An 18,808-nucleotide genomic window follows, 5' to 3' on the forward strand; every position below is an offset into this window, starting at 1 on the left:
CTGGCTACAGTGCTGAAGAGAAACCTGGGGTTGTTCTTATTTTCTTCAATCAGTGATGAGTAGTAAGCTGTTCTGGCTTTGCGGAGGGCTTTCTTATAAAGCAACAAACTATTTCTCCAGGCTAAATGATGATCCTCTAAATTTGTGACACGCCATTTCCTCTCCAGATTACGAGTCATCTGCTTTAGGGTACGTGTTTGAGAATTATACCACGGGGTCAGGTACTTCTGATTAGAGACCTTAGTTTTCACTGGAGCTACAGTATCCAGAGTCGTACGTAGTGAGGAGGTGAAATTATTAACAAGATAATCGACCTCTGTTGGGGTAGCGTTCAGATAGCTGCTCTGCTCTGTGTTGGTACAGGGCATTGACGATGATAACAGTGGCTGGATTATATTCTTAAACTTAGTTACAGCGCTTTCAGAAAGACATCTACTTTGATAAAGTCCACTCTCCACTGCTGCGTAATCAATTATTGTAAATGTAAATGTTATCAAGAAATGATCAGACAGGAGAGGGTTTTCAGGAAACACTGTTAAATGTTCAGTTTCTATGCCATATGTTAAAACAAGATCTAGAGTGTGATTAAAGTGGTGGGTGGGTTCTTTTACATTTTGAGAGAAACCAATTGAGTCTAACAACAGATTAAATGCCATGTTGAGGCTGTCATTTTTAGCATCTACATGGATGTTAAAATCACCCACAATAATTATTTTATCTGAGCTCAGAACTAAATTAGATATAAAGTCTGAGAAATCAGACAGAAACTCTGTGTAAGGCCCAGGTGGACGATAGATGATAACAAGTAAGACTGGTTTCTGAGTTTCACAGCTGGGGTGGACAATGCTAAGCATCAGGCTTTCAAATGAATTAAAAGTCTGTCTTGGTCTTTCATTAATTAATAGACTGGTGTGAAAAATTGCTGCCACACCACCCCCTCGACCTGTGCTTCGAGATTTCTGGTAGTTAGAATGACTCGGGGGTGTTGATTCATTTAAACTAACATAATCATCCTGCTGCAACCAGGTTTCTGTAAGGCAGAGTAAATCAATTTGTTGATCAATTATTAAGTCATGTACTAACAGAGACTTGGAGGAGAGAGACCTAATATTTAATAATCCACATTTCACTGTTTTACTCTTTGGTTCAGATGTGGATACTGTATTGTTCTTTCTTTGTGATTGTTTAAGTTGTTTGTTGCTGGTTTTTAGTTTGTTTTTTGTCTTTTTGGAAGCAGACACAGTCTCTATGGAGATGGGTTTTTGGGGGGGTAGCAGGAGGAGAGAAGCTGCAGAGAGGCGTGTAAGACTGCAACTCTGCTTCCTGGTCCCAACTCTGGATAGTCATGTTTTGAGGGGTTTAATAAATTTGTCGATATTTCTAGAAATGAGAGCTGCTCCATCCAAAGTGGGATGGATGCCATCTCTCCTAACAAGACCAGGTTTCCTCCAGAAGGTTTGCCAATTATCTATGAAGCCCACATCGTTTCTGGGACACCACTCAGACAGCCAGCAATTTAAGGAGAACATGCGGCTAAACATGTCACTCCTGGTCTGATTGGGGAGGGGACCAGAGAAAACTACAGAGTCCGACATTGTTTTGGCAAAGTTACACACCGATTCAATATTGATTTTAGTGACCTCCGATTGGCGTAACCGGGTGTCATTACTGCCGACGTGAATTATGATTTTATTGAATTTACGTTTACCCTTAGCCAGCAGTTTTAAATTTCCTTCAATGTCGCCTGCTCTGGCCCCTGGAAGACAATTGACTATGGTTGCCGGCGTCTCTAGCTTCACATGTCTGAGAACAGAGTCACCAATTACCAGAGTTTGACCCCCGGCGGGTGTGTCACCGAGTGGGGAAAAACGGTTAGACACATGAACGGGTTGGTGGTGTACCTGGGGCTTCTGTTTAGGACTACGCTTCCTTCTCACCGTTACCCAGCCTTTCCCCAGCTGCTTGGGGTCTGCCGGGGAACAGCTAGCGGGGCCTACGCTATCTTCGGCTGCACCAGCTACAGGGGCCTGGCTAGCTAAGGGTGAGAGCAGGGTGCAAAGCCGAGTCTCCAATTCAGTAATCCTGGCCTCCAGAGCTGCAAATATGCTACATTTGTTACAGATATCATTACTGCTAAAGGAGGCCGAGGAGTAACTAAACATCTGACACAATGAGCAAAAAAGTGCAGAAGGGACAGGTGAAGTAGCCATGGTGCTAACGGGTCGGCTACGAGCTAAGCTAGCGAAACAGTACAGAGACAGTGAGTGAATACTATAAATTAGGTAGTGAGTACACAGAAAGTGTGCTTCGGATGAAGCACGTGAAGATTATACTGTGAAAAAAGAATGTATTTAAAAGTTGTTAATTAAACTGCTAAGCAAATAAGCTACTCAGAAACACCACTGTGTTTGAGCAGGAACAGGAAGCGATACTATACCACAGAGCGAGCGAGCGAACACCAAGTGACAGCGCCACCGACAGGAGACAGGAGAAAGAAGCCTACCTCTACCTGTTTGTCTAGCTCTACCATACAGCTAGCATCATAGTCATAACATCATAACATTAAAGTAGTTCACTAGCTGGGCCCACGTCCTCATTTTAGGTTTGACAGTGTTTTAGTAGGTAAAGGTGAATGCTTGGACATGAATTGAGCTGTGGTTTGGGGAAGACCTCGAAGGGGACTGGCGATGGCTCCCGGGCCTGGCAGATCTCCATGTACTAAATAGGAGTGAAGAAGTTAAAGAATTGAGAACAAGGAGGGAGGGAGGGTGGGGCACATAAACACGAATGAACAGCTTGCAGAACTGGGGGAACTTATATAGATGACAACCAGAAGGAGTGTGTTTGGAGGCATGGTCATGCTCCCAAAATTCCGATACATAATCTCCAAGTAAAGGCCAATCCAACTCATCCCTTTCACAGCTATTTAGTTTAACGGCTCCTCTGGTAGGAAGTTTCACTGTCAGTATATTTCAGCACATGGCAAACATTAGCATTAACAGTCTTTACAGTCTAGAACAGCTTATTTTCATCATTTATTCCTTTGCTTTAAGAGCTGTCTCCGGGGTGAACGCTACTGTAGAGTTTAGTCATTTGGTCCTACTTTCGTTGCTTCCGAGCAAACGCTCTATCAGAGAGGTTTTGCTGATGGCAGTAAGTCATTTTCCAACAATTTCCTTTCTTAACTTCCCCATTGACTAGGATATCGCTGTCATTCCCCATCTGCTTTTCCATCGTCATCGTGTCTTGCGCTCCAACAAAATCGGTATCACATAGTTGTCACATGATGGAACAGATTCTAATTATAAAATTTTGTGCCAATCTCAAAAACTGAATGCAGGGCTTTTTTTGGGATACATCACATTCATTATTTCTTCTGATTGTGTTGATAGCATTAGCTATTCCTGGATATTTGTAAACTATCTTAATTTATGATGAGTACCTACTAGAGGGATTGAAAAAATTGCCTTTGCCGATTCGGCAATACCTCACTCATTCTCTCATTATTACACTTGTGAATCTGTGGACTAGGAGAGATGGAGAGGCTAGAGTGAGAGGGATAAAAAAGAGAAAGGTAGAATAATGTAAAAATAGAGGAGAGAGAGAAGAAAGGCCCAAGACAGACCCAAAAATAAAGGAAGAGCACTAATGAGTACGCTCAGGTTTGCTCAGTTGCTGTGACAACGCAGTGGCTTCAAGCCGCAAGAAAGCACATCTAATGAACACCACACACACACACACACACACACAGTACATCCCCTCAAGCTATTGTCATCTGCATGGGTTTCCAGTCATCCAAAACCCATCAAACACAACACACTCCATTGAGAACAAAAATGGCACGTGTCCATGTGCCTGCTTGTGAATGTGTGCAGTTAAAACTACCAAGTGCATATGCCAACATAAAGAAATACAGCCAAAGCTTTTAGCCAAATCAGTCAGGACCAGTGTTGGGTAAGTTACTTTAAAATAGTAACTTAGTTACATTACTAGTTACTTCTATCAAAAGTAACTGAGTTACTTCAAGTTACTCGTTACTTTCAAAGTAACTAGTTACTAGGGAAAGTAACTTTGGTTTTACTCAGAATTCTCTTGTTAATGTGTTGCTTCCGTAACTTTGCCAGTCTTCTAGCTTGCTTACTTGCCACAAGTGCACTGTGCCACCTACCAATAGAAAGGAAAAGATAATGTGCATATTTCCACGAGAGAAATCCCACGCCTGGACCATCATTGACTGCTGCCATGATTCTAGCCTACGTCACAGCGTCATGTGCGCCTTTTACATCCAACACAAAAACTGCAGTCGTGATGCTTTGATTGTACTCAACTTACTGTACTGTAACTCGGAAATTCTACCTTCTGAATAGGAAGATGTAGGTAACACCAGACTGCAGATGAGCTGCATACAGGGCTGGACGGGGACAAAAAATCGGCCCGGGCATTTTGACTAGAGACTGGCCCACCATTATAGGAAAAATCATAAAGCCTTTGAATGAAAACAAACGCTGTTGTGACAGTGATGTTCCCTGTTTTGATGGTATATATGCATCAATCGTTTGTTGTAAGATTGAGATAATTATTTTTTAAAAGCTAGACATTTTAAATGAGAATAAGAAAGAAAAGTATATCTTTGTGCCCCCCTCTCCCTGTTAATGCCCTACCTGGCCCCCCTGGCAAAACTTTGCTAGATCCGCACCTGCACAGTTACCAGCTGTCAACTACCTAAAAAGGATCCTGGGGTTATCTGTCTCTCAGAAACAGTTCATAACTTCCCTTCAACTCATTCATGTCACCTAAAAGGTAAACCTGTTTCTCCATCACCTGTTCAGCTCTGATGATTCAGTAAGGACATCTCCTGGTTTCATCTTCATGTTTCCCTCTCACCAGATAACCAAACCGATATCATGACCAGCAGCTTTTTTGCAGCTGTGGCTCCAACAAACATCAGCTGATACTAGAAATTAACATTAAATAAATTCTAACAACAGCTGATCAAGCTTAAACGTGCTGCTGTTGTTTAGCGTGACATCGGCTGGTTTCCTCTTTCTGGCGCAAAGTGGGCGATAAACAAACAAGAGAGCCGATCAGCTGATCATTGATCAGTTTTCATGATTGAAGTAGAAACGGGAGAGGGAGGGGGGAGAATGAAAGAAGAAGAGGCAGCTGTGCAGCGTAAAGACAGAATAACTCCAGCTTTGTGCCTTTTTCATTGTAGCTGAATTACGGGACAAACTGTTCCTTTTCGCCTCAATAAGAAACGCGTAATATTTTCTCTGAATACCAGACGGGACGGTTGGCAACAAACAAAATAAAGTTCAACATCATTAACTTCATAGCACCCACCCAGCTGTATAGAAACTCCGTCATGCTAGCTAGTACGCAGTATGGAAAAAGTCAGAATAACGAAAATAAACTCCACCTAAACTTGGTTTATATCTGACCCAGATAGACTGCAGGTCATAACTTCTTACCTGAAGTTCAGTTCACACTTGGACTGGCGGCCGCCTCGGGTCTCTTTTCCTTCTGCGTCCCCTTTCCCTCATCCACCTGCTGCCTCCACCACTTGCCAATGTTACAGAATCTGTGGTGGAAGCTCCGCCACCACACGAAGTAACGAGTAACGACCCTATCTAAATCCCAGTAACGACTAACGCGTTCCTGATTTTGGCATAATAACTAGTTACCGTGCTCGTTACCACAATAATAACGTAGTTACTGTAACGCGTTACTTAATAACGCGTTAGTCCCAACACTGGTCAGGACCAACATGCTGTGAGTGTGCCAGTCGGTGTGAACTGAACAGTTTTCGAAGGGGAAAGAAGAGCTCTCAAAAAAAGGATTTAAAAAGCACCACAATGCAGCAGATCCTCATGCATCAGGACCTTAGGCAATCATGCTGACAGGCACAGTATGCAAGACAGTGAAATATAGTTTCTAAAAGCGTGTAACTCATAATGTGTGATTCTGTCTGAATGTATGAAATAAGAAGCTGTCGCCTGAGGCACTTGGCAGGAATTTCCTCTCCTGCTGCTTCTCTTTGCTTTAGTTCGCTAGCCAGAGCATAATCGTCAGTCACCTCATATGCTGAATAATGGTTAGACAAAATAGTGATTAATGTATTGACAGATTAAATACATTTGTTACTCTATGGATTTTACCACTTTTTTGAGGTGGATATCTCTGTTTGTATTAGGCCTCTGTGGCCTTTAAAGGCTTTATACTATGATTCATGACTTTTTTATCATGCACCAAGGTCACTAATGGCAGTGTAGGCATTGGATTTAGTTAAAAACAACCCCTTTTATAGAGTTTCCACCTTAAGACTGAAGATTCAACAGTCTTTATTGTTACTATGCTATCATAACAAAATCCTAGCAATATTCTCTCACATGGTGCGTAAGATTTATATACAAACAGGGACAATGTGTGATCTTACAGTAGCGGCTTTTAAACCATAGAATAAGCCTGCCCTATACAGCATACCACTGGTTTATTGTCCTTCTGGAAATTAATTGACAATACGGAATTTGACAATCGTAATTTATAAAATATGCAGTTATTTAACAGGATAAATTGCATTGTATTGTATTGTATCTTTATTTATTTCAGACATATACAGAAAAAAAAACAATATATACACAAGTACACATACTTGCATTTACAAATATGAATATATATATGTAAATACACACACGTATGTGCTCAGATAAAACAAAAAAATAAAATAAATAAAATAAAACAGAGTCTAAATGACATGAAATGACAATTACTAGGTCTGAAATGGAGTAGGAAGAAGTATAACATACTTATTAATCCCTACCCCATGCTCAACATTCTATTGAATCCCACTATTCACCTAATTCCCATCATCACTTACCCCACACAATAAACAAGGAGAACATGTATAAACATAGCTACAGTGATAGATATAATTTAGATACAATTTAGCATAGTTATATATATAAATATATAAATAAAAATAAATAACAGTGACTAAGGAAAAGTGTTGTACTAAGGTCATTCTATACAACTACACTTGTTTTTGCAACTGCAACATATAAACCCCCTGCTAGCCCTTTTAGATCCACAAGCTACATCCATTTTTTTTAAACAGCCTATGGTGTCCAGCAACCTTTACTGTTACCTGCACAGTATGTCACAGCTCCAAGCACAGCATGTCTGGATGTCTGTGTAAGTATGTCAGTGTGTTTATCCATCTCAGCATATGATCTGTAGGGGAAAATGTCCTCCCCGGGGACTAGTGCAGGAGCTGGGTGCTGGGGTTAACAACAATGATGATCAAGATCAGCTGTTCAGCCAGTGAACCTCCAGCATGACACAAACATATGCACAAACACACGCTTGCATGCACAAGTTCAAACAGTATGTAGTTCGCGTTTCTGAGAGGTGGAGGGAGAAACAGATGCCAAAGTGAAGCTGGGAGGAGTTCTCTCAACCTCATACTGAGCCCTCAAGGCACACAAAACCTGAAACAGACAGCACAGCTCTGCAAAACACAATGCAGAACCTTTCAATGTGTGTCTACCATTTGATTTCAGTACATTGCGAGGAAAGATAATAAACAAAGCATCCTTGTTCAAATTGAAAAATTCATTTAAAACCTGTAAAACAGTGATGCACAAGCCTGGAAACCAAAAAGTATATTATATACATGCTCTGACAGGCACTGGCGACTATGGGACAACATATAGGCAGGTGTGTGGCTTCCCAAATCTATTCCAATCTGCTGAATTTATCACATTTATCCATAAAGTTGTAGAAAAATCTGACAGATGATTGGTGGAAACAGGATGCACCTGAGCTTAGTTTAGAGCACAGGTGTCAAACTCCAGGCCTCAAGGGCCGGTGTCCTGCAGGTTTTAGATGTGTCCTTGATCCAACACAGCTGATACAAATTGCTAAATGACCTCTTCAGCATGTCTTGAAGTTCTCCAGAGGCCTGGTAATGAACTAATTATTTGATTCAGGTGTTGCGATCCAGGGTGATATCTAAAACCAGCAGGACACTGGCCCTCGAGGTCTGGAGTTCGACACCCCTGGTTTAGAGTGTCATGGCAAAGGCTTTGAATACTTATGTACACAATTTATTTTTGCTTTCTATTTTCAATAAATATGTAAGAATTTCAAGCAAATGTTTTTCAATGTGTCATCAGGGGGTATTGTGTGTAGAATTTTTTGGGAAAATTAACTGATTCCATTTTGGAATAAAGCTGTTACATGAAAAAAATGTGGAACAAGTCAAGCGCTGTGAATGCTTTCTGGATACATTGTATCAGATGTCACCTGAAAACGGAATTTTCACTACAAGATGCATTTCTTCTTTCCCTCTTATTCTGTGCACTTCCCTACCAGTCTCCAATCTGCTTTGTTTCGGACCATGTATAGGATTTGCACAAGATGAATAAAATTTGTTGTTCACTGCTTACCTTCCTCAGCAGGTTGCAGATCCTCTCAATGTTTCGCAGTCTCTCCCTCTGTAAGAGGAGCAAACGGAAAAGTTATGATGAAAGACGAAACTACAGAAATACTGCACATTTGTCCTTGCACTGTTAAGTTGCACTTCTTTTAAGAGCCAGTGCTGAAGGAGAAAAATCAATGGTTATTCCAATTTTGCTACTGCACAGAATTTGAGATAATGTGGGGAAGCACGGTGGCATGGTGATTAGCACTGTTCCCTCAGAGCAAGAAGGTCCATTAGGGACTTTCTGTGTTGAGTTTGCATGTTCTTGTTTGTCTGTCTGGGTTTTCTCCAGGTACTGCAGCTTCCCCCTAAAGTCTTTGGACTGCAATTAGGGGTTAGGTTAACTTGTTATTCTAAATGGCCCATCTGTGTTAGCCCTGTGACAGACTGACAGTCTTTCCAGGGTGTACCCTGCCTTTTGCCTTATCACAGCTGTGATAGGCTCCAGCCCAGCCCACGACCCTGAATTGGCTAAGCGGAAGAGAATGGACGGATGACTGAATTAAGATGTGCTCATTTTCCTTCTACAGAAAAATCTGTTGGAGAAAATTATTGGTCAATGAATTTAGCACTTATGTTGAAGAGAGAGCTGAAGACAAAGTTTTCAATTCACTTATTTCTAATTGCTTCCTCCATCTAGCCTTACCCTAAGAGTACATAACTCACTAATTCAGGATCAGAGGAGAGTCACTGATCCCCCAAATCGAAAGCAGAATATCTCCTGGAAGCTCTCATGTATTTCAGTCATGTAAAACTGGGAGAAGACCCCAGGGCAGTCCTGGATTTAGTGGACAAATTATGTATTTTATTTGACCTGGGTATCCACCCTGGAAGAACTGGGCGAAGTCTGTGCATTTTGGCTTCAGTGGATGCTCCTGTGATATGTGGTAGTGGTGGGTAACATATAAATTCTGAAAACATTTGAATTTGTACCCAGTTGAACATTTAGGAAACATCTAGTCTGGAGATCAGGTTCTCCTGCACTATGGTCATTTTTTCTCCACATTGGTAGAGAAAGTTATTCATTCATACATAGCTGACTTGTGGAGCTTTTTCCCAGCAGTAACGGCGGCTGCTACTTGTTTATATAAGTTTTAATATTTGAGTGTTTTCAGCTTGTATATTAAGCTGTAAGATGCTTAAATCAGCACTCACCACAATGCTGACTCTAAAAGCAGCTATTTCACCACTGCTTTTAACATCATGATCAAATATTAATCAATTCCTATGGATGACGCAACCTGCATTTGACTGGCGGTGCTGCAAGTCCACAGGGGGGCAATGCAAAGTACCGACTGCTTATAAATCATGTATTGACCCGAGTGTCAGCCCGCTTGTGCTTGTGGACAGTCATTTTGAGTTTATCTGTGCGCCTCATAAACCGTCTGCAAATGTCAACAACAGAGGCTCTGTGGGAATGATGAAGTATATGAAAAAATATTTATCCACGTGCAGAACATCAAAGGTAGCATGTCAAAAGCTGAACCAATATTTAGTTACCACATAAGAAAAACAGTAATAAAATGCATGAAAATGAGCTGAAATAACTGGAGTGAAAACACACTCAGGTGCCTATGAATAATATTCATATGAGTTTATGAACATTGCTCTGCAGCGCTGCTTATTGTCATCCTTCCTCACATACTGAAAGCCACGGGCAGTCTCTGCATCTGTTTACAGCATAGTTTGACCTAAATTTAAGCCCTTTGCGGTTTTTAACCTACCTGCACATTTTTTATACCACATTTTTTAATGCTTACTGCAGGCGGGGAGCACATGAATTACATTTCTCTGCAAAAATGTGTCAGCGAGAATACTTCCCTGTGTGTGTGTGTGTGTGTGTGTGTGTGTGTGTGTGTGTCTGTGTCAGAGACAGAAGAAGGCTCTCATTGGAAAGACATAGGCTTAGAGAGACAAGATGCTGTGTGTGTGTATGTGTGGTGTGTGTGTGCGCAGAGGCAGTGAGAAGTGGCTTCTGTCCGTTCTGCCAGTGAGTTATTTCAAACACACAGCAACACCATGAAATATGATTTGTATTCAGCCCAAGGCTTAACTTTGATTCTTATATTCACTGTAATTTGTTTGAAGTGTTGAACTTTCATTTTGTGAATGTAATTTTAGTTCAGAACTTGAGCTTCTCATTAGTAACAACAACATTATTAATAGAATTCTTATTGTTATTATGAATTGCTTATTATTAGAATATAGTCAATGAACAGAAAAAGTGAAATCACTGTAGCTAGATTTGTTGATAATTTACCAGGTTCAGTGCTATTTTATGTATTAATCCAGTTTCCCATTTCATTAAGCAAGTCACTCTGACATGAGCTCCATACTTAAAATATGCCAGTGATATCTCATATGTATCAACATCATATCAACATGTAAAAAAATTCTGTGTTATGAGATATTTGACGTAACTATTGCTGTCCAGTGCCAGGACTTAGCTACCTTCTTGACACTAAAACTTTGGCAATGCCCTAGTCTGTAACTGGTTTCATACTAGGGCTGTTCGATATAAGGATATATATCGGATGACAATATAAAAACGTCTATCGTTTCATTTTACCTTATCGTTTGTTTCGTGGTGTCGCAAAATAAACTGTTTATGGCAATATTTTTTCATCGTTTTGATGGTCACTGTAGTGGTTATATTAATTTCTTAAAGTTCTCTCTTTCTCTTATATTTTATATAACCACACTACGGATGGACAAGCGCCTTTTTTATGTGTTGTCGTTAGCAACAATGACGGTAAAACCATCGCGTGTCCGGTTGTTTATTTTCCACATAAACCTTTCACAATAAAGCTCAAGATCCTGTTGAAAAATAAACCTTAGACTCAAACGTTAGAACAGGCTTTTCCCCGCAGCACGCCGTGTGATAAATACTCACATACTCATTTCCTACAACTGATGAGGATGTAAAATGAATATTTGATTATTATTTTTAAGAAGTACAGACTGCAACAGAGGTTCTTTCTGGAAAATGATTAATTTATGTCTGCGCTGTAAATAATGAAACCAGAGGTTCCTGGGTTGGAGGCTGCAAACAGCTCTGAGGTAACACCACTGCAAGAACAGCGAGAGATGAGAGTGTAGGACATAAATAAAACATGGTGGGAAAATGAAGGTGGCCATTGTATCTCTTTATAGCATTTAGGTGTTAAGAACCTCATTCCCAAGATTAATGGGACTTTACCTCTACAGATAGATGCTGTTTATACTCATAATTATTTGACTACTGTTTGAAAAAACTCTCCAAAATCTGGTCATCAATTTAATTCAATTCAATTTCAATCAATTTTATTTACAGCGCCAAATCACAACAACAGTTGCCTCAAGGCGCTTTACAAGGTAGACCCTACAATAATACATACAGAGAAAAACCCAGCAATCATATGACACTATGAGCAAGCACTTTGGAAACAGTGGGAAGGAGAAACTGTCATGATCCTGGGTCCTTTTGACCCAGCGTTTTGTGTTTTCTATCAGTGATTTTGGTTCTGTTGTTCCTCCTGCTTAGTGTATTCCGTTCTGCCCATCTATTCCTGTGTTAAGTCCGCGTTTCCTAGTCTGTGTCTTTGCGTGTGTGTTTCCTGTTTTATTGTGAAGGTCTGCGTCTTATGTGAGTGTTTTTAGTTTGCCTCCCTAGTCTCGTCACGTTAATCACTCCCAGCTGTGTCCCCCACCTGTGTGTAATCTCCCTGTGTTCTCTGAGTGTTTTTAAGTCGTGTCTTCTGTCTTAGTCGTTGCTGGTTCGTCTGTGTGGTTTCCCCTCGGTCTCCCTGCTTCTCTCCATCCGTCGCTCTGTGTGTATTTCCCCAGATCTCCCTGCATCTTTGTTCTGGTTTGTTTTTGTTAGCTCTGCCCAGTTTAGGTTTTCCTGCTCATGTTCACCTGCCATTACTGTTTATTTCTACTCGTGTTAATAAATACCCACCTGCACCAGAGCTGCCGCTTCCGGGTCCTAAATAGTTCCCACACGGCTTGCCCCGGCAGACCGTGACAGTAACTCCCTTTTAAAAGGAAGAAACCTCTGGCAGAACCAGGCTTAGGGAGGGGTGGTCATCTGCTGCGACCGGTTGGGGTGAGAATTTAACATCCATCTGATTCTGGAAATTAAAAGATCAACAATTCTGGAGTGGCTGCAGCTGAGGAGATCCACTGATTGGAAGGTTGGTGGTTTGATCCCCACATATCCTTGGGCAAGATACTAACCCCAAGTTGCTCTCCGACACATCCATCAGATTATGAATATGTGTGAATGAGCTCAGATAAAATAATTATTGTGGGTGATTTTAACATCCATGTTGATGCTAAAAATGACAGCCTCAACATGGCATTTAATCTGTTGTTAGACTCAATTGGTTTCTCTCAAAATGTAAAAGAACCCACCCACCACTTTAATCACACTCTAGATCTTGTTTTAACATATGGCATAGAAACTGAACATTTAACAGTGTTTCCTGAAAACCATCTCCTGTCTGATCATTTCTTGATAACATTTACATTTACAATAATTGATTACGCAGCAGTGGAGAGTGGACTTTATCAAAGTAGATGTCTTTCTGAAAGCGCTGTAACTAAGTTTAAGAATATAATCCAGCCACTGTTATCATCGTCAATGCCCTGTACCAACACAGAGCAGAGCAGCTATCTGAACGCTACCCCAACAGAGGTCGATTATCTTGTTAATAATTTCACCTCCTCACTACGTACGACTCTGGATACTGTAGCTCCTGTGAAAACTAAGGTCTCTAATCAGAAGTACCTGACCCCGTGGTATAATTCTCAAACACGTACCCTAAAGCAGATGACTCGTAATCTGGAGAGGAAATGGCGTGTCACAAATTTAGAGGATCATCATTTAGCCTGGAGAAATAGTTTGTTGCTTTATAAGAAAGCCCTCCGCAAAGCCAGAACAGCTTACTACTCATCACTGATTGAAGAAAATAAGAACAACCCCAGGTTTCTCTTCAGCACTGTAGCCAGGCTGACAAAAAGTCAGAGCTCTTTTGAGCCAACCATCCCTTTAACGTTAACTAGTGATGACTTCATGAACTTCTTCACAAATAAAATTTTTATCATTAGAGAAAAAATTACCAATAATCATCCCACAGATGTAATATTATCTACAGCTACTCTTAGTACCATTGATGTTAAGTTAGACTCTTTTTCTCCAATCGATCTTTCTGAGTTAACTTCAATAATTACTTCCTCCAAACCATCAACGTGTCTTTTAGACCCCATTCCTACAAAACTGCTCAAAGAAGTCCTGCCAATGATTAATTCTTCGATCTTATATATGATCAACCTATCTCTAATAATCGGCTATGTACCACAGGCCTTCAAGGTGGCTGCAGTTAAACCTTTACTCAAAAAGCCATCTCTAGACCCAGCAGTCTTAGCTAATTATAGGCCAATCTCCAACCTTCCTTTCATATCAAAAATCCTTGAAAGAGTAGTTGTCAAACAGCTAACAGATCATCTGCAGAGGAATGGTTTATTTGAAGAGTTTCAGTCAGGTTTCAGAGTTCATCACAGCACAGAAACAGCTTTATTGAAGGTTACAAATGATCTTCTTATGGCCTCTGACAGTGGACTCATCTCTGTGCTTGTCCTTCTTGACCTTAGTGCAGCATTCGATACTGTTGACCATAATATTCTATTAGAGCGATTAGAACATGCTGTAGGTATTACAGGTATTGCACTGCAGTGGTTTGTATCATATCTATCTAATAGACTCCAATTTGTGCATGTAAATGGAGAGTCCTCTTCACACACTGAGGTTAATTATGGAGTTCCACAGGGTTCAGTGCTAGGACCAGTTCTGTTTACATTATACATACTTCCCCTAGGCAGCATCATTAGAAGACATAGCATACATTTTCACTGCTATGCAGATGACACCCAGCTCTATCTGTCCATGAAGCCAGATAACACACACCAATTAGTTAAACTGCAGGAATGTCTTAAAGACATAAAGACTTGGATGGCCACTAACTTTCTGCTTCTTAACTCAGATAAAACTGAGGTCATTGTACTCGGCGCTGAAAAGCTTAGAAATATGGTATCTAACCAGATTCTTACTCTGGATGGCATTACCTTGGCCTCCAGTAACACTGTGAGGAACCTTGGAGTCATTTTTGACCAGGATATGTCCTTCAACGCACATATTAAACAAATATGTAAGACTGCGTTCTTCCATTTGCGCAACATCTCTAAAATTAGAAATATCCTGTCTCAGAGTGACGCTGAAAAACTAGTTCATGCATTTATTACTTCCAGGCTAGACTACTGCAATTCATTATTATCAGGATGTCCAAAAAACTCACTGAAAAGCCTTCAGTTAATCCAAAATGCTGCAGCAAGAGTACTGACAGGGACTAGAAAGAGAGAGCATATTTCTCCTGTTTTGGCTTCCCTTCATTGGCTTCCTGTTAAATCCAGAATTGAATTCAAAATCCTGCTCCTCACATACAAGGTCTTAAATAATCAGGCCCCATCTTATCTTAATGACCTTGTAGTACCATATCACCCTATTAGAGCACTTCGCTCTCGCTCTGCAGACCTACTTGTTGTTCCTAGAGTATTTAAAAGTAGAATGGGAGGGAGAGCCTTCAGTTTTCAGGCCCCTCTTCTGTGGAACCAGCTTCCAGTTTGGATTCAGGAGACAGACACTATCTCTACTTTTAAGATTAGGCTTAAAACTTTCCTTTTTGCTAAAGCATATAGTTAGGGCTGGACCAGGTGACCCTGAATCCTCCCTTAGTTATGCTGCAATAGATGTAGGCTGCCGGGGGATTCCCATGATGCATTGAGTTTTTCCTTTCCAGTCACCTTTCTCACTCACTATGTATTAACAGACCTCTCTGTATTGAATCGTATCTGTTATTAACCTCTGTCTCTCTTCCACAGCATGTCTTTATCCTGTCTTCCTTCTCTCACCCCAACCGGTCGCAGCAGATGGCCGCCCCTCCCTGAGCCTGGTTCTGCCGGAGGTTTCTTCCTGTTAAAAGGGAGTTTTTCCTTCCCACTGTCGCCAAAGTGCTTGCTCATAGGGGGTCATATGATTGTTGGGCTTTTCTCTGTATCTATGAAGCGCCTTGCGGCGACATTTGTTGTGATTTGGCGCTATATAAATAAAATTGAATTGAATTGAATTGAATGTTAGATAGAAAGTACTTAGAAAAAGCATGGATGAATGAAACAGGTTGTATAAAGCACTTTGAGTGCTGAAGTGCTTTATCAGAATCAGTCCATTTAACGTGTCTAGGTCTTTGTCATTATCTTGCTGAAATACGCAAGCCTTTCCCCAAAAAGATCTGCATGGGAGCATATTGCTCTAAAAACTGTATATGCCTTTCAGCATTGATGTGCCCTCCAGATGTGCAAGCTGGCAGTTCTATTGGCACTAATGCATCCCCATAACATCAGTGATGGAGGCTTTTGAACTGAACACTGCTAACAAACTGATTGGTCTTTCTCCCTCATAGACTGGAGGAAAATCCTTGTATTTGAAAAAGAATTTTACATTTTGATTCTTGTGAACCACAGAAATGTTTGCACTTTGCCTCAAACCCGTTTAAATGAGCTTTGGCACAGAGAAGATGGTGATGTTTCTGGATCATGTTCACCAATAGGTTTTTCTTTGCTTGATCGAACTTTAACCCATACTTGTGGATGGCATGGTAAATGACTTTGGAAGTGATCCTGAGTCCATGCAGTGATTTCCATGACAGAATCATTCCTATTAATAATGCAGTGCTGGGTGAGGACATGAAGATTACGGTCATCCAATAGTGATTTTCAGCCATGTCCCTTGCAGGCTCTTAACATCCATGAGATCAACAGTAACGAGGTTAGGGCTGAGTTTGTTTTAACCTTACATGACTCCAATTCACGGGGCCATGTCAATGCCAAGATATTCAGAGTGTTCATATTTTTACATTCAGGAATATTATTCTGAAATTCATCCACAATTTGTAGTGTTAGTTTACTGCAGATTGATGAAACTTGGGATGAAACTTCCCATCTATACTTCTGAGAAATGCTGAGATGCTAAGAAATGAATAGCGTTGTGTCTAAGAATCTAGATTACTCACTGATGCTTATCAAATAAACACCAGGACTTTAGACCCTCCTGGACAACGAGGGTCTGAGGGATCTTCCAGGAATGATGACACTATATTCCGGAGGACTGGTTGGTGATAATTTGATACCTGCTGATCTCTAATCTTGAACGTAACCTGCTCTCAAATAGGTCTGCACTACAACTTACCTTTCCATAATACTGAAAATGCCGTACGTTGTCTGGATGAGACAAGTTGATTGCAAAGTCCATGGGTGGACGTTAACAGGTTAATGGTGGTTAGGAACTGGCTTCTAGATACAGTATCACCACCGTCTATGGTAGTGGTGTGTTATCTTCCAGATACAGGCAAAAGCATGGAGGAATCTACTTTTTAAAGGATCTAAAGGAAACTTTAAATATAAATTACATTTTATATAGAGATATAGAGATTATAGAAAATTAATGTAGAAATTTAAAATATAAGATAAAGATGTTTTAGCTGAGGGAACTTTAACTCTGAGGATATGCTGAAAAGTTCTTGGTAAGAATTTATATTAACAGACAATTTGAACTCTATCTCTGTCCTCTGATGTGACCTCAATCACTAGACTTGGAGACAGTTGCACATAGTCCTATCTTTCTGACATAAACAAGCCACAGCAGCCATGACGGACTCTGTCTGATAGCCAATTATCTCCACTGCTAATGTCCAGAACTGAGCATCTCATCAGGGACCAGTCCAATTCACTTCTGCACCGTCTCCCCTTGCCTTCATCTCCTGCCGGGTGTGAAAGACAAATATATTCTGCTATTATATGTTCAGTAATGTGTGTTTGTGGGTGTATGTGTGCACCCCCCACCCCCACCCCCCCACAACTGTCTACTCATTTGCAAGCAATTAGGCTGATGCCTCTTTGAAATGTTACTTTGGTTGACAAGCAAGCGAGCAGCATGGAAGTATAAACAGGAAATGAAAAAGAAGGGGAGAGTGGGTTGGCGAGGGATAGATGGAGTGGGGAAATTAAAGTTACCTTCATTTTAAGAGGCAGAGCAGTTTAAGGTCACCAGTGACCTGTTTAACGTAAGAGTCCTAGTTACATCACAGCTACCCGTTTATATGTATTATTCACCTATTTTTCATACTTAAAGGGAACATCTTCTAGTTTCTAACCATGACTTAACCACACCCTAAAATGGTTTTCTTGTACCCTGAAGGATGTTGAAAGGACCTGCCTAGCGTACACTTAAACTGATGAAGTTTGTTCATAATGTTTAAATTCTGCAAAATGATGTCACTAGGTGTCTAAAGGTGACAGGCAACGGAGAGAAAGTGTTGGATGGGCTGCAGTAGCATTTAAAGAAGTTTGAAGAGGCTATAGAAGCTGTCATCAGTTTTGCCTGCATGCTTGGTGTGATGCTGACGCTGAGCAAAAAATGAATACACTCATGGAAACACTCAAAAGCCACAAAATCTCAGTTTCTCTTTTTGTCATCTTTCTTCTCACTTATCACTCTGATGTCAATTCAGACAAGTTTATCAGTGCCGCTGGCTACAGGTTCATCCCTTTATAATAAAGTGGATGGGAGCCTCACTATAGTCAGTCATATAGGCATCAGAGGCCACAGGGAGGAAATTCCACTTAAGGCAACAATGTAATGAATAGTAAAATGTGTTTTCCTCACAGGACATCTGTGTTTGTGTGCATCACTGTGCGCACCACTGAAATGTGTGAACTCCTAACAGTAATTGCAAAGCAAGCTGTTTTTTAGGATTGTGTAGAACAGAATATGTTCTTGTGTGATAATATGTACTCCAGTGAACATTAAATCTTTACAATGTAGTGTTCTGCTCTGGCATTCATGTGAATGTTGCTTTGACTCTGAATACCCATCGAAGCATTGCCTGCAAGTAGGGGTGGGTTTTTATAATCGATTTATCGATTAAAATCGATTCTGGCTTGGATAACGTAAAATCGATTCATTAAAATCCTGAATCGATTTTTTAATATAAATTTATTTTGCCCGAAATGCCAGAATCTCAGGTGAAATCTCACAAAATTTCAACAACCACCAAACAGCTAAGACAGTAAATGAGAGCAGGAACACGGATTCTGCACAAAGACGTAAACACAGCGCAGCCCGCGGATCAGAATCAGTGAGATGTTGCCTTTCTCACAGTCTGGGCTGAAAGCCGACAGCTCGCTGATTCTGATCTGTCGGCGGGTCGAGCTTTGTGTTCACCTCCTTTATGC

General features: G+C 40.8%; 1 protein-coding gene and 1 long non-coding RNA gene across 10 annotated transcripts in view; one reads left to right on the forward strand and one right to left on the reverse strand.

The window, feature by feature from the left end:
- LOC146502758 (uncharacterized) overlaps nt 1-18,808 on the forward strand; it is a 453,186-nt gene that overhangs the window by 262,686 nt on the left and 171,692 nt on the right. The gene's annotated exons all lie outside the window — the stretch shown is intronic.
- cnih3 (cornichon family AMPA receptor auxiliary protein 3) overlaps nt 1-18,808 on the reverse strand; it is a 122,121-nt gene that overhangs the window by 69,184 nt on the left and 34,129 nt on the right. For all 9 annotated transcript variants that reach the window (XM_085133007.1, XM_085133005.1, XM_085133006.1 and 6 more), the window contains exon 3: nt 8,448-8,495. In XM_085133007.1, the coding sequence (XP_084989133.1) occupies nt 8,448-8,495 (48 nt within the window). The remainder of the gene's footprint in view (nt 1-8,447; nt 8,496-18,808) is intronic.

This window comes from Neolamprologus multifasciatus, chromosome 15, assembly GCF_963576455.1.
Source record: "Neolamprologus multifasciatus chromosome 15, fNeoMul1.2, whole genome shotgun sequence".
In the NCBI taxonomy this organism is placed as follows: domain Eukaryota; kingdom Metazoa; phylum Chordata; class Actinopteri; order Cichliformes; family Cichlidae; genus Neolamprologus; species Neolamprologus multifasciatus.